Source organism: Oncorhynchus kisutch, linkage group LG13, assembly GCF_002021735.2.
Source record: "Oncorhynchus kisutch isolate 150728-3 linkage group LG13, Okis_V2, whole genome shotgun sequence".
In the NCBI taxonomy this organism is placed as follows: Eukaryota; Metazoa; Chordata; class Actinopteri; order Salmoniformes; family Salmonidae; genus Oncorhynchus; species Oncorhynchus kisutch.
The window spans coordinates 19,730,141-19,756,062 of NC_034186.2; the positions used below are offsets into that span (position 1 = coordinate 19,730,141).

The following is a 25,922-nucleotide window of genomic DNA, read 5'->3' on the forward strand; positions in this document are numbered from 1 at the left end:
AGAAACGGTGTGATGTATAAAGGTGTTAAAAGGTATGGAAAAGAGTTGATCAGAGTATTTGCATATAAAACGTGACAGTCTGTGGGAATAGATGGGTGTGCTGTTTTCCTGACTTGTGGTTAGAGAGTTTTGTGGTGAATGTGTGAATTCGCTCTGCAGGTTTCTGCGTGTTTGTTTTAATTGTTATTTTCTCAGTTCCCCAAGGGGAATCACAACTGATATGATATGACACCTATGAGAACCACAGACCACAGTGTCTCCCTATGTTTTTTATTTAACCTTTATTTAACTAGGCATGTCAGTTAAGAACAAATTCAGATTTACAATGACGGCCTACCTCGGCCAAACCCAGACGACGCTGGCCAATTGTGTGCTGCCCTATGGGACTCCCAATCACAGCCGGATGTGATAAAGCCTTGATTCGAACCAGGGACTGCCTCTTGCACTGAGATGCAGTGCCTTAGACCGCTGCGCCACAGTGCACTACTTTTGACCAGAACCACAAAAGCTGAAAGACCCAACATACTGCTTTACATAAAAGATCATCTATGATTGAGAAAACAATGACTGACAAACATAAACCTGTGAAGCAAAACCAGTGAACAAAAACCTATAAACAGAAAGTCAGATATATACAAAAACATTCTCTGCATTATGGCTGAGTGCAAAGAGCTCTCACTGTTGTTTGCACTTTGCTGTGGGACTCTTTGGACTCTTGGGAGTAGATTCTTTCTTGGAGCCCATCCTGAATTTGCTACGGAAAGATGAAGCCAATGTCTTTGGGGCCTGTTCTGACCCACCAGCTGCCCCTGCGGCCTCACCTGATGTCTCACCCGCAGCCTCCACTACTATATCATCCACTGCTGCACCTGCCACTGCATTTATAGCCTCACCTGCCTCAACAGCAACCTCACCTGTAGCCTCTGGTGTTGAAGAGGTCACCTCTAGGTCCTCGGCCAATTCTTCGCTAGGGGACTCAATCTCTTCTGTAGCTACTGTGGACTCTGTCTGTTGGTCAGCACTAGCCTCTACTTCCTCAACTGTCTCAACAACAGACTCCATCTCCTCTCCTACAACATTCTCACTATCGTCTACTTCTTCTCTTAGTGTTTTGACTTCAGCGATTTGGCGAGAGGTGACCAGACTCTCTCCCACCTCGTCATCCTCTTCAGATTCCTCTACATCACCTGTAGCCTTTAGGGCTGAACAAACAGCTTCTTCTGCTACTAGTTCAACAGACTCCACCTCACCCTCCACAGTCACTAAGTCTGCGCCTCCAGATAAATCTTGATCAACAGAAACTTGGCTCTCCCTAACAACAGTGCCCTCGTCTATCATTCCATCACCTGACATTGGCATCAGGCCTGTAGTATACCGGCTTCGTATGTCCTCTATGTTCTCTGAGTCTAGTGTTTCAGTCTCTTCTGATGTCTCTATGTCCTGATCTACCTCTGTGTACTCCTGTTCTGGTGCTGATTCATCAAATGCTTCACTCTGTACCACAGAAGTATCCTCCTCTGTCACCTGGGAAGACTCTCCCTCCAGCTCTTCCACCCCTCCCTCCATCTCTTCCTCCACCTCTCCCTCCACCTCCTCCTCTGTCACCTGGGAAGACTCCACCTCTCCCTCCTCCACCTCCTCTGTCACCTGGGAAGACTCCAGCTCTCCCTCTAGCTCTCTCTCTAGCTCTTCCTCCATCTCCACCTTTTCCTCCTCTTCTCCCTCCATCTCTTCCTCCACTTCTTCCTCCATCTCTCCCTTCACCTCTCCTATCTGAGCATTCAGCGCTGCCTCTTCATCTCCCTGACTTCCCTCCTCCTGGACATCAGTGTCGCTATGTGATATTGGCTGATTCTGCCGCAACTCTGACATCAATTCCTCCTCAGGACTACCCTCTTCTTCTTGGCCATCAAGTGCACTGTAAGCCGCTATGAGCAATTCTGATTTTAAGCAAACTTCTTCAGGTGCCTTCCCCTCCTCTTCCTGGTTATCTGTTAGGCTATATACTGTAAGCTCATCTAACTGAAGCTGTGACATAATTTCCTCCTCAGCTGTACCCTCCTCTTGGCTATCAGTGATGTCATCAACTGTGACCGGGTCTTGCTGTGCTTCTGATACCATCATCTCTTCTGTCTCAGTAATACCCTTCTCTAGTTGACCGTTAGTGACTGGATCCACCGTTAGCTGAAATTCCTGCCATTCTGAAACCACTTCCTCTTCCAGAGTCAGTTCTACTAATTCTTCCTCGGTTCGCTGATCTGTACCAACTAGATCTATAATGTCTTCTTCCTCTACTGGCTGATCTGTACCAACTAGATCTATAATGTCTTCTTCCTTGGCTGGCTGATCTGTACCAACTAGATCTATAATGTCTTCTTCCTTGGCTGGCTGATCTGTACCAACTAGATCTATATTGTTTTCTTCCTCTACTGGCTGATCTGTACCAACTAGATCTATAATGTCTTCTTCCTTGACTGGCTGATCTGTACCAACTAGATCTATAATGTCTTCTTCCTCGGCTGACTGATCTGTACCAACTAGATCTATAGAGTCTTCATCCTCAGTTGGCTGATCTGTACCAACTAAATCTATAATGTCTGATTCGGACATGGATGCTTCTTCTGAGGAGGCCTCGACTACCATGGACACATCCTCATCAGACAGCTGGTCCTCAGAGTCAACTAGGCCTTCTTCATCGAGAGCTCGAGAGACTTCATTTAATTGAGTTGATGCATCTTCATCTGTTGGATGGCTTGACTCAATGGATTGGTATGTTAGTTTGTGTTCCAGTGACTCAGATGGCTCAACCTGTTCTGTTGATGGCTCTGAGGCCAAAGCTAAAGTTACGGGTTCTTCCTCAGTCACAGCTGTTTCTTTTGTCTGTTCTAAAGGCTCCTCTTCCTCCTCCTCATTCTCTTCCTCCTGCATTTCCTCTTCTTCCTCCTCCTCTTCCTCCCCTTCCTCTTCCTCCTCCTCTATTTGCTCACCTGGTTCACTATGGCCCTCAAACACCAGTTTCCTCTCAATCTCTGCCACTCTGGACTCTGGTATTTCAACAGTAACCGGAGTTGGTTGAGAATCACCTGTTGGCGCTGCCCCCTCCATCTGTCCACGGCTACCCCCTGGGGGGCTCAGTGGCACCCACATTGGGTGTCCCTGCGATCCTATAACTATATGCCCTATCCCCCCTGGCCCCATTCCAGCCGGCCCAACCCCAATAGGCCCACCCCCAACCTGCCTCACCCTTGTAAAGGTGTGTCCTGGCATAATGCCATACACACCTCCACCACCCCCACCCACACCCTGGGCTGCCAGGCCTAAAACCCCCTGAGGGGGAGCAGCCTCCTTCAACAGGAATGCACCCCTGGGCAAACTGCCCTGAGAAGGTACACCTGGGACCCCAGACCCCACCTGTGGCTCTCCACTTACATTAACCTGCCTTTCCATGTAAACATAGTTACCATCAGGGCTGTGCCCCACTACAGACAGACCACCCAGGCCACCCCTGGGTAGGGAGCCTTGGATCCACCCAGGGCTTCTGGGACTACCCAGCCCCAGCATGGTGGGGCTTCCTGGGGTACTGGGACTGATGGGGCTAGTGGAGGTCTCTGATATGACCCTGTTGCCTTGGATGACAAGGCCTCCCAGACTTCCCATGCTTCCAGACACAGGGGGCCCGTTGAGCACTACCATACGCTTTAGGTTGGTGGTAGAGCCGCCATCAGTCAGTACATACTGTATGGGTTGCATCAGGGGCTGCACCACGGGCTGCATGGTGGTGTAGTACATAGGCTGTTGCTGCAGCAGAATCGTCTGCGTAGGGGGCGGTGGGAAAGTGGCGGACTGACTGTTAGAGAAGTTACTAACCCCAGTGGCAGGGGGACTGGTGGGAGGTGTTTGGGAGATATTGACTCTGCTGGTGCTGGTGGACGATTGGTTGATATTGACATTTCTAATGGAAGATTTGGTGATGTTGACATTGCTGGCGGTGACGATGCTCTCTCTTTTGATTTCGGGGTGTTTTGGCTCGAAGATGCGCTCCACCATTCTAGGTTTGGGTTGAGGTTTGGGTTGAAGTTTTGGAGGAGAGCAGATGTCAGCCAGGGTCTTGAACTTTGGCCCCAGGTCATTGAGGAACTGGAGGTCGTTGTCAGATTCCAGGAGGCTACAGCATCCCACCGAGCCGACAGGAGAGCCCTGGCCCTCGTAGTCATACACCAACTTACTGTCTTTCAGTGGAGGGTTCTGAGATGCACATGTCACTTTCTGCATGAGGGGATAAGATAGACTCATTTGACATACCGTGTGCCTTTTTTGTGATCAGAAATGAGATTGTACATGCTCGAGACCTAATGTTGTATATGTTGGGGACCTAAATCAAATGTGGTCATAAGACATTTTCAACAGTTTCTGCATTATTGAAATACAGTATTTTCCCTCATAACAAAGATGTTCAACCATTTACCTGTGAGTAGTAGCCATCCAGGAAAGTACATGGGAGTGCCATGTCCTCATAGATGTCTTGTTTGACATGTGAGGTGTGTGTGGCGTATCTGGAATGCATGGTGCTGCTTCCCAGCCCCATACTAGCCTCAAAGCCTCCACCATTCTGGAGTCCATAGGTGTAGTCCATCTCCATACCCATGTGGCTCTGCTCCCGACGCAGTGTATGCATGTCCTCACTGGAGACCCCACTGCTCTGACGTATATTGTTTGAAGTATTACGTGAGGATTTTGTGGCGATGTTTGCTGGCCGAATTGATCCTGTTCCTAGTGCAGCCCTTCCATCAGTTACGGTTGTAGGAATACTGAGTAGGGGCACCTCCTACACAACAAAACAAAAAAACAAATAGACAATCAAACCGACATGTTGATACATGTCAAATAACCATAGGAATGCAACACAATCTTAAAATTACCTATTTTACATACAATAAAAGTTTGTGGACATTCCTTCAAATTACTGGATTTGGCTATTTCAGCCACACCCGTTGCTGACAGGTGTATAAAATCAAGCACACAACCATGCAATCTCCATAGACAATAATTGGCAGTAGAAAAGCCTGTACTGAAGAGCTCAGCATAGGATGCCACCTCAGTTCATCATATTTCTGCCCTGCTAGAGTTGTAAAGGCTGTTATTGTGAAGTGGAAACGTCTAGGAACAACAATGGCTTAAACGCGAAGTGGTAGACCACACAAGCTCACAGAACAGGACCGCTGAGTGTTGAAGTGCATAGCGTGTAAAAACATTTTTGACACTGAGTTCCAAACTGCCTCTGGAAGCAACGTCAGCACAATAACTGTTTGTTGGGAGCTTAAAATCACCATGCGCAATGCCAAGTGTCGGCTGGAGTGGTGTAAAGTTTGCAGCCATTGGACTCTGGAGCAGTGGAAACGCGCTCTCTGGAGTGATGAATCACACTTCACCGTCTGGCAGTCCGACGGATGAATCTGGGTTTGGTGGATGTCAGGAGAACGTGCTAATGGTAAAGTTTGGTGGAGGAGGAATAATTTGGGGCTGTTTCCTTGGTTCGGGGTTGGCCCCTTAGTTCCAGTGAAGGGAAATCGTAATGCTACAGCATACAATTACTGTACATTCTAGACAATTCCTTGCTTCCAACTTTGTGGCAACAGTTTGGGGAAGGCCCTTTCCTGTTCAGCATGACAATGCCCCTGTTCACAAAGCGAGGTCCTTACAGAAATGGTTTGTCAAGATCGGTGTGGAAGAACTTGACTTGCCTGCACAGAGCCTGGACCTAAACTCCATCGAACACCTTTGGGATGAATTAGAACACTGACTGCAAGCCAGGTCTAATCGCCCAACATCAGTGCCCGACCTCACTAATGCTTGTGGCTGAATGGGAGCAAGTCCCCTCAGCAATGTTCCAACATCTAGTGGAAAGCCTTCCTGGAATAGTGGAAGCTGTTATGGCAGCAAGGGGGGACCAACTCCATATTAATGCACATGATTTTGGAATGAGATGTTCGACGAGCAGTGTATATAGTGGCCATATAGTGTATTTACGTAAAAGCATTGAATATGTATGTCACATACAGTATGTTGATGTTTGTAATTGTGAATATTTTACATATAATAAGCTATACATCTCATAACTGACAAACTGACAACATAGTTACAATATCAATATGGGAACTTGAAGAAAGCATCACCTTATCCTCTCCCTTTCCCTCAGTGTGGTAGGATATGAGGTATTCCTTGGCATCGAACGGCAGGTCAGTGAACTGGTCAGCGAAGGCTCCTCTACACTGACAGAACAGCAGTATCAGAGGTACCACTGCAAACACAGAGACAAGGAGACACACTTCAGGGTGAGTATGAACGTGTGTGTGCGCACGTGTTGTGTCTATATGAACTGATGTGTATTCCTAATAAACTTGTGAGGCATGACTTTGTTAGTGTGTGTGTGAAATATGAGTGTCTTTAGCATAGCCCAACTCACGTAGCAGAACACAGCTGGCTAAGATGAGCAGTCCGATGGCAGGGGTACCAATTATGGCGTCGGTGGTCTTTTGGCGTAAACTGATAGTCCTGGAGCCACAGTCTTCCCCCTCCAAACAGGTACATACCTCCACCTTGAACACCTGTGGCTCTGGGCAGGACAGGCCCTGCTCGTCTGCTACCGCCACGCTCACCTCATACTCACCCGGCCATAATGCCTCAGTAGATCGCAAGACAGCCGTCGTGCCTAGGATACGGAGGGATGTAGGGAGAGAGAGAGAGAAACAGAGAGAGATACTATGAATCTCCATGAATATGGATGAAATGTTTGACTGCATCATTACAGTGCATATTAACTTAATTTATGTTGGTAAGCTCTTACTTTTATGTCATTTGTTTTAATATAATTTTTGGTGTGAGGGGTTTGAGTGCTATTGCAAGCAGTTAAGGGGGCAGAAATATATTTGTCTAGTTCCTCTTCCTGGTGAGAAACAGTTAGACAATGGACAGTGCCTTCAGAAAGTATTCATACCCTTGACTTATTCCACATTTTGTTGTTACAGCCTGAATTCAAAATGGATAAAATATTTTTTTCCACCAATCTACACACAATACCCTATATCGACAAAGTGAAAACATGTTTTTTAAATGGATTTAAATGAAATACAGATATCTCATTTACATAAGTATTCACACCCCTGAGTCAATACATGTTAGAATCACCTTTGGCAGCGATTACCACTGTGAGTGTTTCTGGGTAAGTCTCTTAGAGCTTTGTACACCTGGATTGCACAATATTTGCCCATTGTTCTTTTCAAAGTTCTTCAAGCTCTGTCAAATTGGTTGTTGACAGTGGTGGAAAAAGTACTCAATTGTCATACTTGAGTAAAAGTAAAGTTACCTTACTAGAAAATGACTCAAGTAAAAGTGAAAGTCCCCCAGTAAAATACTATTTGAGTAAAAGTCTAAAAGTATTTGGTTTGAAATATACTTAAGTTTCAAAAGTAAATGTAATTGCTAAAATACACTGATTCCTTATTTTAAGCCAACCAGACGGCACAATTGTATTTATTATTTATAAACAGCCATAGATTTTCAAGCAGATTGAAGTCATGGAGTGAGTCCATGCAATTTATTATGTCACTTATTAAACACATTTTTACCCCTGAACTTATTTAGGCTTGCCATAACAAATTGGTTGCGTACTTATTGACTCAATTACATTTCATCTTTAAATGTTTAATTCATTTGTACAAATTTTGAAAAACATATGGGGTACTATATTGTGTGTAGGCCAGTGACTAAAAAATTGCAATTTAATCCATTTTAAATTTAGGCTGTAAAAGTCCAGGGGTGTGAATATGTTCTGAAAGCACTGTAAATGTTCCTGTACTGTTCTTACCATTGATGTGTTCTATTTCCCATTTGCCACGTGTCCCCTCAGCCACCACGGTGAAGGTGAACGGAGCTCCATTGGGCGAGACATCCTCATCGAACGCGGTGGCGTTGACCGTATGTTTGCCCGAGCACACGCTCTCATAGGTAGTAGTCAGCATGGGGCAGTGGTCGTTGGAGTCTTGGACCTGGATGGCTATGGTGCCCGTGGCTGTCTTAGAGGGCATATCTGTAAAACAATCTATGTTTTCATAGTCAAACTCATACAGACCACAGTTTCAGGCATACTAATGACAAGTCTTATAATGCATTGTAACTGGATCATATTGCATTATACTGTACCTTTCAGCATTGAATGAAGTGTTACCACAGGGACAGTACTTTGGCTTGATACACTCTTAAAAATAATGCTTCCAAAAGGGTTCTTTGGCTGTCCCTATAGGAGAGCCCCTTTTGGTTCCAAGAACAATGCTTTTGGGTTCCATGTTAAACCCTCTGTGGAAAGGATTCTGCACGGTTCTAGATATCACCTTTTGTGTAGCTCTGGGACCTTCATTTTAGTTTACAGTGCCTTCAGAAAGTATTCACATCCCTTGACTTTTTCCACATTTTGTTGTTACAAAGGGGATTCAAATGGATTTAATTGTCATGTTTTGTCGACAATCTACATAAAATACTCTGTCAGTAGGAGAAAAATTCTAACATTTGTAAAAGATCAATAAAACACTCTACTGTATCTTGATTAGATAAGTATTGAACCCCCTGAGTCAATACATGCAGAAATGTTTTGGTACCCTTCCCCAGAGCTGTGCCTCGACACTATGGACAATTCCTTTGACCTCATGGATTGGTTTATGCTCTGACATGCACTGTCTACTGTTGAAACGTATATAGACAGGCCTTTCCAAATCATGTCCAATCAATTGACTATACCACAGGTGGACTCAAATTAGAAACATCTCAAGGATGATCAATGGAAACGAGATGCACCTGAGCTCAATTTCGAGTCTCATAGAAAAGGGTCTATTTTCTTATGTAAATAGGGTATTTCTGATTTTTCTTTTAATACATTTGAGGGAAAAAAAATCTAAAAACCTGTTTGCTTTGCTTTGTCATTATCGGGTATTGTGAGTAGATTGCTGAGCATTTTTTAAATTTTTATTTAATCCATTTTAGAATAAGGCTGAAACGTAACAAAATGTGGAAAAAGTCAAGGGGTCTGAATACTTTACGAAGGCACTGTATCTATCCATTTTTATTTTCTGGATAAACTCTGATTAGTTTTCAGTTCTGATGGATAGACGTGTTGCTTCATGCTGTTGTTTTTGACAGGCATCTCTCCATTGTCATCACATTTGATTCCCTTAGTTGAGCAATAAGCCTACACCCTGAATAGTTAAGCTGTTTAAAAGGACCTGTCTCTGCTGTGCTTTTTCCAAGATGAATTATCTCTGGCAAATATTTCCACCCGCTCTCATAAACATAGAACTTGTTAAGGGAGGATGAGAGTTGAGCAACACACCCAGCTGTACTAGATTAGAAACTGGGCCAACCGCATAAGACAAGAAGATCATTTTGAATTATGAGAAGTATTTATGACAGTTACAGTTGAGGCTAATTTCTAACAGGCTAACCTTCATATTAATGTAGAAGAATGAAGAAGAATGAAGATGACAGTCAATATTTTAGTCCATTTCTGTATTAAGCCTTAGCTAGATGCTAAAGTATCTTACAGTACCTTGGGTAATGACGAGTATCTTGGCAAAGTATGTCCCATTCACCAAGAACTTAGACTCTCGATCTGGCGTCTTGATAAGTCTTATCTCAGCTGTCTTGTCATCGATGGTCACCCAGTTGTCTGGGTCATAGGCTTTGGCATACCTGGAAAATGCAGGAATATGGATTAATATTAAGAAGACAACTTACAGACGCATTAAGAGTCTGAATATGTCAACTCTTGGGCGATTCCTAATGAAACAAGAACAAAAAATACCATTATTTTGGATTTTCGCCACTAAATTATTTTAGGCTAATGGTCCTTTGGAGAAAGGATTGTAGTCAGATATTTGACATTTGTATCTTAAAGTGTAAATAATTAATTGAAGTTGGAATATTTGTAAAAAGACATGTTTAATCTGTACAAAGCCAAAGTTGGTGTCATATGAAACTTTACCGCTTGCTCTGTAATTGTGTAGTAGTAATTTGATTTCCAAATTTCCAAACTACTACTGCCTACTTTTCCAATTTCTCTGTATAAAATGGGCCATAACGTTAAACTAACAGTGATCCCACTATGGAACTTTGATATGCCCGTAGAGTATTATGTTAAACAATGTAGAGAAACATTTGCCAAATCAAAATGTTATATTTTTTTAATATTCTTAAATGTATGTAAGAAATGTGTAATTGAAATCAAAATACTACACCAACTTTAGCTTTGTAACACCTACAACATGAGTCTCAAAGAGGCCTGGGTAAGGCCGAAATGTCTCAAAATGTCATCATTCATTATTTCTCAGTTATGCTTTTTAAGATGCAAATGTCAAATATATGTCAACAATCTTTCCTCCAAAGGACTCAGGATTACATTTAGTGGAAATCCTCAAAAACGTGGTCTTTAAAAAAAAAATTTTGGGTGAGGAATCACCCTCTTATGTTTTTGGCATCTTAGCTTTTATATTACTGTTGATCACCAGACTGATAATTTTACCCGTTTCTGGTCGTTTCCTTGGTCAGCCCACTAACCTGACGTCCTCAGCAGGCTCCCCTGTATCTCCGTCCACAGCAGGGTACGAGCCGATCATTCCATCCTTCGGCATTTTGTTGGGATCCTCAGAGACAGACACAGGTTTGGTGCTGGGCTTAAATGCTGGACCTTCCGGCATGTTGTTAACTGCGATCGAAATCGGGTAGTTCTTCCCCCCTTTAGGCTTTGGTTTTGGCTTCCCATTGGGATCAGGCTTAACCCCAGGCCCAACTCCTGGTTTAACCCCAGCCCCAACACCTACCCCGGGCCCAGCTCCAGCATCTACATTCATATCCACCCCTGCATTCACCCCCACATCTCCCCCAACATCCACTCCTACTTCAACACCAGCCCCTGCTCCAGCCCCTGCCCCAGCTCCAGCTCCAGCCCCATCTCCAGTTCCAGCTCCCGGCCCTCCCCCCCCCCCAGCATAAACATCCACATCCATCGCTACAGCACTCCCTACAACAAAAGGAGCTACGTTCTCAATGACTATTCCAAGTTCTAATTTCTGGACTTCCTCGAAATCTACTGCCTGTGGGTTTGAGATGAGGAAAAAATATATTAACCTCTTAGACATACTGCGTCAATAGGCATCTACAGAACTGAGTTTGACAACTCTAACCATATGTGAAAATACAGTCAGATAACATAAGCGCAAAATGTCCAAACAACATTGAGTGAGGTCTTAGAGTCCAGTCATACCTTGATCAGCTTCAGAATGCCTTCGTTGGTGTCTTGGTCCGTCTCGATGGAGAAGAGTCCGTCCTCGTTGCCTTGGGTGATGTGAAAGACGGCCCGCCAGTTATCTGTGTGTTCTAGATCTCTGTCCACTGTTTTGATCCTCATCACAATGACATCAGCAATGTTCTCGTCAACGTTCCCTGCATACTGACAGAACAATGGCAGGGATCAGTCTCAACAAATATACAGTATGTTATACAGTATGTTTCTGCCATAGGTAACAGGCTGAGGTCCCTTTATTGTTTAATCCCCCACGTTACAATGGTACAGTACAAATATAAATGCCATGCTATAGTTTGACATCTGATTGTGCTAGCAGAATGGCGGCCAGATACAGTCCTATAGAAAGTCTAGACCCCGTTGAACTTTTTTCACATTTTGTTGCGTTACAATGTGGGATTGAGATATATTTAATTGTAATTTTTTGTTATTGATCTAAACAAAATACTCCGTAATGTCAAACTGAAAATAAAATTCTACAAATGTTTACAAATTTAATAACTAAAATATAGTCGTTGCATAAGTATTCACCCCCTTTGTTTAGGCAAGCCTAAATTAGTTCAGAAGTAAAATTTGCAGTGGTGTAAAGTACTGAAGTAAAAATTCTTGAAAGTACTACTTAAGTAGTTTTTTGGGGGTATCTCTACTTTACTGCCTCTGGTCAGGCCGACTCACTTAACACAAATGCATCTTTTGTAAATAATATCAGAGTGTTTTAGTGTGCCCCTGGCTGTCCGTCAATTTTTAAAACAAGAAAATGGTGCCATCTGCTGCATTATATAAGGAATTTGTAATTATTTATACTTTTACATTTGATCCTTATGTATATTTTAGCAATTCCATTTACTTTTGAAACTTAAGTATATTTAAAACCAAATACTTTTAGACTTTTACTCAAGTAGTATTTTATTGGCTGACTTTTACTTGAGTAACTTTCTAGTAACGTATCTATACTTTTACTCAAGTATGACAATTGGATACTTTTTCCACCACTGAAAAATGTGGCTTAACAAATCACATAATAAGTTACATGGACTCACTCTGTGTGAAATAATAGGGGTTGACATGATTTTTGAATGACAACCCCTTCATCTGCCCCTCATACATACAACATCTGTAACGTCCCTCAGTCAAGTATTAAATTTCAAGCACAGATTCAACTACAAAGACCAGGGAGATTTCCGAAAGCCTCATAAAGAAGGGCAGTGATTGGTAACGATAACAAATCAGACATTGAATATATCTTTAAGCATGGTCAAGTTAATAATGATACTGTGTATAATCTATTAAACCACGCAGACACACCAAAGATGCAGTCATCCCTCTAAACTGAGCTGCAAGACAGGAAGGAAACTGCTTAGGGATGTCAGGCCATTGGTGATTTTAAAACAGCTACAGAGATCAATGGCTGTGATGGGAGAAAACTGAGGATGGATCAACAACATTTTAGTGACCATAATAATGACCTAAATGACAGAGTGAAAAGAAGAATACAAATGTACAAAATACAAATATTCCAAAACAAGGCACTAAAGTAATAATAAAAAATTGCAAAGTCTTATGTTTGGGGCAAAATCCAACACAACATATCACTCCTTATTTTCAAGCATGGTGGTGGCTGCATCATGGTATGGGCATGCTTGACATGTGGAGAGTTTTTCAGGATGAAAAGAAACGGAATGGAGCTAAGCACAGGCAAAATCCTAGAGGAAAGCCTACTTTAGTCTGCTTTACACCAGACACTGGGAGAGGAATTCACCTTTCAGCAGAACAATAACCTAGTCAAATCTACACGGGAATCGCTTACCAAGAAGACAGAGAAAGTTCCTTAGTGGCCAAGTTACATTTTTTACTTAAATCTGCTTGAAAATCTATGGCAAGACATGAAAATGTACCATATTGCACAATACAAGTTACAACATTCTTATAAGACTAACCCAAGAACACTCACAGCTGTAATTGCTGCCAATGGTGTTTCTATCATGTATTGACTCATTGTGGTGAATACTTAGGTCATCAAAATATATTCGTTTTATTTATTTTTTGACATGTATTTTGTGTAGATTGTTGACAAAAACATGTTTTTATTTTTTTTATTCCCACTTTGTAACGCAACAAAATAGTTTTAGAAGTTCAAGGGGGTGTAGACTTTCTATAGGCACTGTATGTATTTGAAGGATAACCTCAGTAAAATGAGGAAATGTATTATAAACATTTATTATTCATCATTAATATCATTCCCAGATTGTGACCCACTGGCATGGGGAACACAGCATGTAAAACAGGTTGAAACGGTTGAAACCTAGGCTGTATCTTTTACCTGCCCCTTCTCCAGTGTGGGGATGTTGTCATTGATGTCCAGGACCTTTATTTCCACAGTTCCTGTTCCCGTGTTGCCTCCAGCTGCCCCGCCCATATCTGTCCCTTGGACGATTATAGTGTACAAATCGTGAGTCTAGAAAAGATAGAGCAAAGAGACTTTCATACACTGCTATTTCACATCAGACCTTGGTTCAGTTAATATTTTAGCTGCTTTTGATTGAGCTTGCCTGGTATACACTTGACTCTTCTGGCTACCAAATAGTCTGAAAATACCATACAGACCACAGGAGGTTTATGGCACCTTAATTAGGGAGAACGGGCTCGTGGTAATGACTGGAGTGTCATCAGTGGAATGGTATCAAACACATGGTTTCCAGATGCCATTCCATTTGCCCTGTTCCGGCCATTATTATGAGCCGTTCTCCCCTCAGCAGCCTCCTCTGATACAGACAGTTTGTAGGGCTGTCAAGGCCTCATCAAGTGCACCTCTCTGTCCAGTGTGGCATCCTTGACGAAGAGTTTCCCTGTATTCTCATCGATGGTGAACATGGCTCCGGACCCTGCTGGTTTCTGGCTGAGGATCTTGTAATGGATCTTAGAGTTGATGCTCCCCTCCTGATCATCATCTTTCCCAATGATCTGCATGATTTCTGTGCCTGATGTTTCACAGGGCAGGGGGCAATGGGAGAGGACATTGTGAGACATGTTACTCCAAAGGCAAGAGGCAGCCTCTATGTGTTTCTGGATTTGTTAAACACTGTGTGGTACATCGGATGATGTCCAATCTGATTGTGCAGCACCAATGAGAATAGGGTATCTGTCTTATATGAGGGCATTTGGCGGCAGGTAGTCTAGCGGTTTGAGTGTTGGGCTAGTTACTGAAAGGTTGCTGGTTCAAATACCCGAACCGACAAGGTGTAAAATATGTCAATGTGCTCTTGAGCAAGGCACTTAACTATAATCTTCTCCAGGGGTGCTGTACTACTATGGCTGACCCTGTAAAACAACACATTTCACTGCACTTATCAGGTGTATGTGACAATTAAAAAAATGTCATGTACCTGCTTTGCTGGACTCTGCGATGGACCCAGAGTGGAGCTCAAAGTAAGGTGAGTTATCGTTCAGATCAATGACATGAATCTGCAGAGGAATATTTTCTTCCGCCAAGGTCCCGTTTCTGTACCTGGCCCCTCCAGTCAACTGGGACAGGGGGGAAATAATATAATATATATATGGGTTATATTGTTTCAGTTACATATTAACAAGCACCTTATAAGCTGCAGTCATAAATGCCATGTAATTCTTATAGATGACAACTTCATAACGTCAAGGAGACTCACGTTGTACATGGGGCATTTCTCCCGGTCCAGGATGTCAGTGATTCTTACAAAGCCATTCTCGGGGTTGACAATAAAAAGGTAAAAGGGGGGTTTGTCAGCCCCCTTCCCTGCCAGGTAATACTCCACCTTCGCCTCTTTGTCCTTATCAGAGCGGATCTGAACAAACAAATGGCATTCAAACATAAGGAAACAGAGACAAGGGGATAATCACACCTGAATATAACTTGTGGAGTTCCTCTGATCCATACATTTAAAACATTTCTATTATGGCCTGACGTCTTAAAAACATGTTTTTTACATGCCTAAATGAATTATTTCTCATTTCTAATGTATTTCATCTAATTATATGTATCTATGTTGTTAGTATAGTTGTTTATCATGTGTTAAAATTCCATAGGACTCAAACCACTTCTGCCAGGATGGAGTGACTCACGATTAAGGATTATGCCCAACTGCATCCAAATAAGCATCACAACAATCAACTTCTATGTCTCTCTAGATGAAACAGGCTGGTAAACCTGAATCTCTGCCTCCTTTTCTCACATGAACCAAGTGAACATAATACCCAGACTTATGCTCATCAGCCTTGCCTGCCAATGCCATTCTGGCAACCATGTGTTAGAAACCTGTCCCTGGTTTCATTCCTCCAAGCGTTTAGTTTCTCATGCCATCCACAGAACAGACCTGAGTTTTAAATAGTGGTTGTATTCTTTCAAATACTTATTTTATTGAGCATGCCTGGGGTGCCAGACGGGTGGGGTGGGTTTGCACTTTTGGAACTATTACATTGATTCCATTGTGCCAGCCAGGCAAGCTCAATCAAGTACAGCTAAACAAAATAAGAAATGTGCGAACAGTGGCGCAGTTTCACTTTATGCGGATTTCAGCTTATTTCAGTAGTCATTATGATTAGTCATGTTTTGCTTGGTGTCTTAGTTTAGCAGACCTTGGCAATGTACTCTCTTTTTGTGTAGTTTGTATTCTCGTAGATTTTGACAGGAGGCAGGATCCATTCTCTCTTCTGTCTCCTGAGATTCTTTCTTCGCATCTCTGCTTCTGCGTCAGCACTGATAACCTGGAATATCAAAAGAGCACATTCAGAGTTACAGGTAATCTTATACAGTTAATGTCTGTGTACACTAGACTGGAAATAAATATTGTTTCCATGCATTTGCCTATTTTCATATATAATAAGAGTTCTGATTTTCTCCATATAGGCCTCCCCCTTATTATAAATAACGTAGTCCCTGCGAGTAGAAGTTGAGAAGCATGTTTCATGATTTCTAAAAGTGTTGAATAAAAACGCTGTTGTAGTTCTGATCATTGTCTTTAAGGCCCTCAATTAGATCAATGCAATCAGTGATTGATATAAAAGGGGACTGAAGGCCATTCATGGCAAAATCACTGACGTCAAATAACTTGGCAAATGCTCCAACACCCTCTTATATACCCGATCTCTTGAAAAAATGGAACAGTGAGCTTTGTTTGGCCATTTACTTGTTTTTTGCTTACCAAGTTGGCTAGTGAGTCTTAGTTAGCTAGCTAACGGTGAGAAGCCTACACAGTGTAGCCTAGTCAACACAGCGATAGCTACTGTTTACTGCACATGGTATCAGTGCGAAGTGCCACATGTCAGAACGTGCCCATTATTTTGAAAGTGATAAACTCCTTGTATTTAAAAAAACAAACATTTGCTTTTATAGCCCCCCAGTAAATAATCAAGCATAATTCAAGTTCATTACATAGGCTTACATGAAATACAATCTAGTGCTGTACATAAAATATAAGATGTCCTTGAGTGTCCTGAAAGGCCAAATAAAATGTATTATTATAATGGTCAATACTGTATATATCCTTTTCTTTTCCCACCCCCTCTCTACTGCTTGCTATGAATTCCATCTGATGGTGTATGCATGTTTAGGCTAGTGCTTGACTTGGACTGAAATACAGTAGGTGTCGATACTCATTTTGGGTGTCATTTAGGTGCAGGAACTCTCAGTTCTTTTGAGCTAGTACTCTATTTATAGGTTGCACCTCCGTCACATCATGCCATTGTTATGAACATTCTCAAGCCCTCCACAGTGGTGCCCTAAAGTGGTGATAGACCCAGACATTCTGGACAGAGGCTGCGCCCGGCCCGCCACAGGAGTCAGTAGAGCACAATTAGACAAGGATATCCCTACCGGCCAAACCCTCCCTAACCCGGACGACGCTAGGCCAATTGTGCATCGCCCCACAGACCTCCCAGTCGCGGCCGGGTGCGACAGAGCCTGGGGGCGAACCCAGAGTCTCCGGTGGCACAGCTAGCACTGCGGTGCAGTGCCCTAGACCACTGCGCCACCTGGGAGGCCTATCACCTACACTTTAATACCAAACACTGCATAGTGAGGACTTTTTATGAACAAGAGGGGGGAAATAGAGATAGAGAGACAGGGAGAGAACAAGAGGGGGGAAATAGAGAGAGAGAGACAGGGAGAGAACAAGAGGGGGGAAATAGAGAGAGAGAGACAGGGAGAGAACAAGAGGGGGGAAATAGAGAGACAGGGAGAGAACAAGAGGGGGGAAATGGAGAGAGAGAGACAGGGAGAGAACAAGAGGGGGGAAATAGAGAGACAGGGAGAGAAATAGACAAAGAGAACGTGAGAGAGAGCCCAGCTAGCAATGTGGATCTGGGCCGATTCCAGCTGAGAGTCGGGACACTCGGCTGATAGTCAGACTCGCCCGCTGTCATGGGGCCCGAGTCTAGGCCGTCTTCAGCAGTATTACTTATGGCTTGGATTTGGGGATTGAGCTCGGGCCGATTCCAGTGTGAGTTATCTGGCCCAAAAGTATTACTTGGTGCTCTGGACGATTGGGGCTACTCTCTGGCAGATGATTGCACAGGCTGCTTTATATAATTAACATTTCATTATTTATTTATTTTTGTTTCTGTGGTCAAAAAATACAATTAACATTTGAATTAAATTCTTTAAGAGTCCTGTTTTAAGTAGTATTTTAGTATTTCAATACTTTGTGCAAGGCAACTGATAAGCATTAAACACTTTGTGGATGGAGCCTCCCAAGTGGCGCGGAGGTCTAAGACACTGCATCGCAGTGGATGGATATAATTTGTATGTATAAAATGTAAGTATAAAATTCCGGTAGATGGAAACGGACCGATGTACTTGGGCCAATTCTGGGCAGTCATTCATTTTGATTTTGTGCAAAGTCCGACACCTGATTCCGGGCTAATTCAATCAGTTCTGGCCCCCCTGAGCCAATTCCTCATTGCTAGCTGTGTATGTGTGTGTGTGTGAGTGAGAGAGACACTGACTGACTGACACCGACTGGCTGACTGACTGTTGGCACAGAAATAAGGCGGATTATGGCTACAGACGGGTTGCGTCTGTTTTCTGTCTGATCAGATAAAGAAATACTCTCATCCATCACACCATATGCGAAAGATGTGATAGGTCCGCACTCAAAAAGATATTTCATAAAGCTTACTTTCTTTTTAAATTTAGTTTTTTATTTTCACTGTATCAGGGATAGTGTACACAGACATTTCAGTTTTGCAGCCTTCTTCAGTGTCTAGGTATAAAACCTTGTATATAGATAGACCAGAGAAGTCACATCCCTGATTGTCAGATGAGTGGTAACCCTAATTAGAAGCACCTGCTGCTCATCGGTTGATCACCTGTGTTCCCTACAAATGCTGCTTTGAATTAAAAAGATTTGTACCTGCACACTGAAAAAGTCTGCAATGCCTAAACATCTGTGTACGCTATACCTGATGTAGTGAAAAAAATATGAAGTAAGCTTTATGTTACATCTTTTTGAGCGTGGACCGATTAGACATTTTGTTTGTCTAAATTTGTGAGTTTTACGCACCAGCCAAGCTTCTGAGCGCAAAGGTCCCCTTTTGATTGCATGGCAGGGTTCCCCAACTGGCGGCCAGCGGGCTGAAATTGCCCCTTGGATGATTTTATTTCCCCCCCCCCTAAGTTTTCTTAGCAAATTGTTTTAATATTTTTAATGTTGGACTGTAAATCTGTATCAAAGTATTCCCGCGCATAATAGAGAGATGTATGTGATCATATACAAATGGAAGCAAGGTTTGAAAGGATTATGTTTTGTGAAATATTATATCTGTTTGGGCTCCTTGCAGTCAATTTGCAGACCTTCCTCTCAATAAAAAAATCTGCCAGCGGCTGAATCTAGTTGATGATTCCTGGTGTATGGTATCTAGCCTATAGCCTATAAGCTGTGTTTGAACATGTACATAATGCATGTCCTGGATTGTGGCCTGTTTTTTTTTCCCTTATAGCGTCCACACCTCCTGTTAGCTGGGGAGAAAGTTAGTGTTGAGCACAGAGGTTTATTGCTTGAGGGAAATAGATCTGTCTTTTCCTGCCTTTACATTTTTATTTTGTAGAAAGCAAATGACAATCATACTGTATGTTTTCAACCTGAGGCACAAGGCTACATGAACAGTACATGGTGTTGCAATGAGGTGGCAGGTAGCCTAGTGGTTAAGAGCATTGGGCCAGTGACTGGAAGGATGCTAGTTTGAATCGCTGACCCAGTAAATTGTTCTGCCCTTGAGCAAGGCATTTAACCTCCAACAACTGCTCCCCAGGATCCAATGAGGTTGATTAAGGCAGCCCCCCGTACCTCTCTGATTCAGAGGGGTTGGGTTAAATGTGGAAGACACATTTCGTTTGAATGCATTCAGTTGTGCAACTGACTAGGTATCCCCCTTTCCCAACAAGTGTGTGCATGTTCTGTTGATTTTTAGTGACTTATATTATTTGCATTGCATGTCAAACAAAAGTATCTCTGTTGGAAGTACTTTACAGGTATGTGAATGAGCGGTTGCATTTTTCAGCTTCTCCCTCTCTCTCTGTTTTGTATTGTGCTGTTCCTGGAATGGGTTAAGGTCGGTTGAGAGGCACCTGGAACAAGTTATGATTTTAATTGTGCCCATGGGGCTTTTTCTTGCTTTTTAATGTATTTTTTTTAACCTTTACCTGTATACACTGAGTGTACAAAACATTAGGAACACCTGCTCTTTCCTTGGCATAGACTGGCCAGGTGAATCCAGATGAGAGCTATGATCCCTTACCGATGTCTCACTGGCTATGTCAGCCATATGTAATGTGCTATATTTCACATAGAACACCTGCAGAGAGTCCTGAACTATGGGATCTCTATGGTGTCACCACTGTTCCATACCTTCCTGGGGTGTTATGGAGGCAGACACTGTGTACCTACTGCAAAGACTGATGTTTCAACAGAGCGAGCTGCTGTTTCTTTGCAACTACCATCCACTTACTTGTACATTATGTACTCAGACTATACACTGAACCCCTCAGGCCATGTTGTTATACAACAGGTTATCTGACAAGGTCACCTGTTCAATCCACTTCAATCAGTGTAGATGAAGGGGAGGAGACAAATTTAGGAAGGATGTTTAAACCTAGAGACAATTGAGATATGGAAGGGTGCAACGGTTTGAGTGTGTCAAGTACTGCAACGCTTCTGGGTTTTTATCCCTCAACAGTTTCCTGTGTGTATCAAGAATGGTCCACCACCCAAAGGACATCCAGCCAACTCCACACAATTGTGGGGAGCATTGGAGTCAACATGGGCCAGCATCCCTGTGGAACGCTTTCGAAACATTGGAGTCCATGCCCGACAAATTGAGGCTGTTCTGAGGGCAAAGGGGGGTGCAACTCAATATTAGGAAGGTGTTGCTAATGTTTTGTACACTCAGTGTAAACAGCACTTATAAGATTACAATGGCTAATGGCTATTGGGTTAAAGCAATAATAAAGACCAAGATGCAACAAAGACCAAAGTAAAATACCACTTAGCCTCTTTGACTCACAACACACAGCACTGACTAGAAGAATGAAACCACACTGAAGAATCATGCATAGTATATTGTTTCACTGCATAAATCACTCATAATGATGGTCATTGTGCTTGTCTGCATGGAATGAATGGGCTTCTGCAATAACTTGTTTGTCAACATAGTTGCACAAGCAACTTTGGAATTAGAAAAAGAGAATGTTCTCTGACACTAACTTCTTTCAGCTATAGAGCAGGGATCATCAACTACATTGAGCCACGGGACCATTTTTTTCTTGAGCGGATGGTCACGGGGCCGGAACATAATTACAAATTATTTCAAGACTGCAAATTGACCGCAAGAAGGCCAAAACAGATATAATGTTTGACTAAAACATAATACTTTTAAACCTTGCTTACATTTGTTTACAATCATGTGTCTCTCTATTATGTGTGAGAATACTTGGGAACAGATTTCTTAAATTAAAATCACTTGGAGCTGATTTCCTGATGTTTTCAGTCTTTTGTGTCACAAAAAAATTGTTTCCTTTAGTTTTTATTTTTAAGATTGGGGGGCCAAATAAATCCACCCACGGGCCGCCAGTTGGGGAACCCTGCTAAAGAGGCATCAACAGTGTTTAAAGTTGTGCTTCCAGCTTTGCGGCACAAGAGCAAATAGGTGTTTTTATAAAGCACATTTAATAAGGCTCATGCCTAATTAAGACTAATACAAGACAGCAGATTGCAATCAAATTACCTAACCTGAAGCATAAAATATCTACTTGCAATAACAGGCTCTCCTTCAACATTTTATATTGACATTTCAATATCAATGATCATATTTCAATAAAGCGCCAGGGGTACTCACCAGTGCCACAATCAGCAGAAGCAGCAGGCAGACTCCTGCATGCCTGACCCTAGCCCTAGCCATGACAGTGTTATAGAGTCTGTACCATACAGACAGTTAATGTACAGTACAGTCCCCCTCTCTCTTTAGTCTTACTCTCTCCCTCAGAATGTAGAATTTAGTCTTGAGAATTCATGAGGGGGGTGTTAAATATGAGGGGAGGGAGGTGTCTTATGTACTTTCTCCTCAGGGACACTGGACAGCTACAGCATGTAGCTTACCCCTTCTCCCCCTCTCTTCCTCTGGGTGAATATTTTTGAAAGGTGTGTTCCTGTGTGGTGCTGACACAGGGAGCTGGCAGGCTGGTATACTTTATAGTGCCTTCCAGCCAGGGCGGTCGCAGTAACACTGTTAAACTGACTCTGCCTGTCTTAGGTTGTGACCCAGATGGCACCTTATTCCCTATATAGTGCATTACTTTTGATCAGAGCCGTATGGGCCCTGGTCATAAGTAGTGCACTACATAGGAAGAAAGGTGCACTTTGTGACACAGAATCACTCTCAGTTGATAAAACATCAACAAAGGAAAACAGAGTCATCAACGTCAGCTTGTCTGATAAGCCAGCTGTGAATTACAGCTTGGCTCAGTCCCAAATTGCACCCTATTTCCTATAAAGTGCTCTAGTTTTGATGGACCCTGGTCAAAAGTAGTACACTATATAGGGAACAGTTTGCCATTTAGGACCCATACCTGTCTTGATTGTAAAAACCAGTGTGAATTAGTGGAGCGTTATTTGCAGCGTGTGGAATTATTTAAACCCTAGTACCATATGAAAAAAAAGTTGATTACTGGAGGAAGTATGGTTGCTAAGCACGTATGACTGCTTATAATGTTAAGAGGGAAAGTTATTTGGGGGTAATTATTTTGAAATAGGTGTGGAAATACAATGACCATGCCTGTTTTGTTTAACAAGTCACATAATAAGTTGCATGAATTAACTCTGTGTGTTCAACATAATTATTTTAAGGCTACCTCATCCCTGTACCTCACACATACATTTATCTGTAAGGTCCCGCAGTTGAACAGTGCATTTCAACCAGAAAGACCAGGGATGATTCCAAATACCTCGCAAAGATGGGCACCTATTAGTAGATGGGGAAATATATAAAAAACAGACATTGAATATCCCTTTGAGCAAGGTGAAGTTATTAATTACACTTTGGATGGTGAATCATCAATACACCCAGTCACAACAAAGACACAGGTATCCTTCCTAACTCAGTTGCCGGAAAGGAAGGAACCCGTTCAGTGATTTCACCACGAGGAGGATGGTGACTTTAAAACAGTTACAGAGTTTAATGGCTGTGATAGGAGAAAATTGAGGATGGAGCAACAACATTGGAGTTACTCCACAATGCTAACCTAAATTACATAGTAAAAAGATGAAAGCCTGTACAGAATTAGAATATTCCAAAACATGCATCATGTTTGCAATAAGGCACTAAAGTAAAATAGCCAACATTTTTGCAAATAAATTAACTTTGTCTTGAATACAAAAGGTTATGTTTGGGGGCAAATCCAATACAACACATCCCTGAGTACCACTCTTCATATTTTCAAGCATGGTGGTGGCTACATCATGTTATGGATATGCTTGTCATCGGCAAGGACTAGGGAGTTTTTTTAGGGGAATAAAAATAAACGGAATAGAGCTAAGCACAAGCAAAACACTAAAGGAAAAGTCTACTTTCCAACAGACACTGGGAGACAGATTCACCTTTCAGCAGGACAATTAACTAAAACAGACTTACCAAGACCACATTGAATGTTCCTGGGTGGTCTAGTTACAGGTTTAACTTATATCGGCGTTCAAATCTATTGTAAGAGTTGAAAATGGCTGTCTCACAATAATCAACAACCAACTTGATAAAGCTTGAAGAATCTTTTCAAGAATGATGTGTAAATATTGTACAATCCAGGTATGTAAAAGCTCTTAGAGACTTACCCAGAAAGATTCACAAATGTAATCGCTGCCAAAGTTAATTATAACATGTATTGACTCAGGGGTGTGAATACTTATGTAAATTAGATATTTTTGTATTTAATTTTCAATAAGTTTTCACTTTGTGATTATGTGGTATTGTGTGTACATCGGTGAGAAAAAACGCTTTAAAAAAAATGCTAAACTGCAGCTAATTTGCTGTTATTCCGGCTGCAGAGGTTGGCTATCGAGCAAGCAAGGGGTAATGCTGGCAACAGAACATAAAGAACGAATGACTGGGTCACGTCTATAGATAAAGAACAAAAATAATTAACAACTGGGTCGCGTCCCTGGCTATAGAACAAAGTGGAAAGATGAGAAAGTATGAATTCACTGAACATATTACTTGAAAACATGTCATTTTTACCGGTATAGGTGTGCTTTAGTAATGTACATTACCTTGGAAAAATGAACTCTGCGAAGGGACTTGGGTTCGCCTCATCCCACTGAGTCATCCATTATTACCAAGGTAATGTGCAGAACGTCGGCGATTATCCATTAAGTATCGTATGTAGTTTCTTGCAATAGCACTCTGTGACTTTAAATAATATTTTTCACAAAACCTTGATTCCTAAAAGATGTGTCTGGAAATGTGTCTAAAATCCTAAATGAATCAGGAATAAGCAGGGTCAGCTATACCATAAGGACTATTATTCATGTCCTCATTACATGTAGTGCAACAAGGCCTGTAATGTTTTCTACTTTTGATAGATTTAAACAAACAATATTGGAAACCATGGTCACAATCATTTAACTGTCAACTCCATCTGCCTGATAGATTACAATAGAATATTAATAGTCATTATAGTCATTAAGCAACTGAGGAAAAACTACATTGCTACTGTGTTACAACTTAAATGTTTTTTTTTTTTTGTCAACTCGTAAAACAATCTCCTACATATTTTTTGTCTAACGTCAACTCCGTCGGAGTGTTAGAAGATCTGATAGAATGGTTATGGTTTTACTGGGGATGTTCAAGTGAATGATTATATTTTACAAATGTTTGTATTTAACTTTTATTTTTAGAGGCAAAAATATGGCTGTTAGCTAAGCCCCTTAAGATATATATTTTTTAATCAATATTCTGAAAACATAGTATAATCACATTTCTGCAAAATACACTACCAGTCAAAAGGTTGGACACACCTACTCATTCAAGAGTTTTTCTTTATTTGTACTATTTTCTACATTGTAGAATAATAGTGAAGACATCACAACAATGAAATAACACATGGAATCATGTAGTAACCAAAAAAGTGTTAAACAAATCTAAATATATTTTAGATTCTTCAAAGTAGTCACCCTTTGCCTTGATGACAGCTTTGCACACTGGCATTCTCTCAACCAACTTCATGACGAATGTCACGTGTGCTCCCTCTCTGGCCTCTAGGTCACCAGGCTGCTCATTAAATCAAATCAAATCAAATTTTATTTGTCACATACACATGGTTAGCAGATGTTAATGCGAGTGTAGCGAAATGCTTGTGCTTCTAGTTCCGACAATGCAGTAATAACCAACAAGTAATCTAACTAACAATTCCAAAACTACTGTCTTATACACAGTGTAAGGGGATGAGTGATGGATGAATGAGTGATGGTACAGAGCAGCATAGGCAAGATACAGTAGATGATATCGAGTACAGTATATACATATGAGATGAGTATGTAAACAAAGTGGCATAGTTAAAGTGGCTAGTGATACATGTATTACATAAGGATGCAGTCGATGATATAGAGTACAGTATATACGTATGCATATGAGATGAATAATGTAGGGTAAGTAACATTATATAAGGTAGCATTGTTTAAAGTGGCTAGTGATATATTTACATAATTTCCCATCAATTCCCATTATTAAAGTGGCTGGAGTTGAGTCAGTGTCATTGTCAGTGTGTTGGCAGCAGCCACTCAATGTTAGTGGTGGCTGTTTAACAGTCTGATGGCCTTGAGATAGAAGCTGTTTTTCAGTCTCTCGGTCCCAGCTTTGATGCACCTGTACTGACCTCGCCTTCTGGATGATAGCGGGGTGAACAGGCAGTGGCTCGGGTGGTTGATGTCCTTGATGATCTTTATGGCCTTCCTGTAACATCGGGTGGTGTAGGTGTCCTGGAGGGCAGGTAGTTTGCCCGCGGTGATGCGTTGTGCAGACCTCACTACCCTCTGGAGAGCCTTACGGTTGAGGGCGGAGCAGT

General features: G+C 42.0%; 1 protein-coding gene across 1 annotated transcript; it reads right to left on the minus strand.

The window, feature by feature from the left end:
• Positions 1-675: 675 nt before the first annotated feature.
• Positions 676-21,876, minus strand: LOC116376689 (uncharacterized). Its single transcript, XM_031838043.1, has 15 exons — positions 21,710-21,876; positions 15,956-16,084; positions 15,010-15,165; positions 14,731-14,869; positions 14,156-14,325; positions 13,668-13,802; positions 11,309-11,494; positions 10,603-11,138; positions 9,596-9,738; positions 7,865-8,086; positions 6,464-6,709; positions 6,174-6,298; positions 4,466-4,825; positions 1,606-4,266; positions 676-1,494 (listed from the first exon to the last, which is right to left on the minus strand). Exons 1-15 carry the CDS (start codon positions 21,770-21,772, stop codon positions 676-678), a joined length of 6,090 nt encoding a protein of 2,029 aa, XP_031693903.1. The 5' UTR covers positions 21,773-21,876.
• Positions 21,877-25,922: the final 4,046 nt, after the last annotated feature.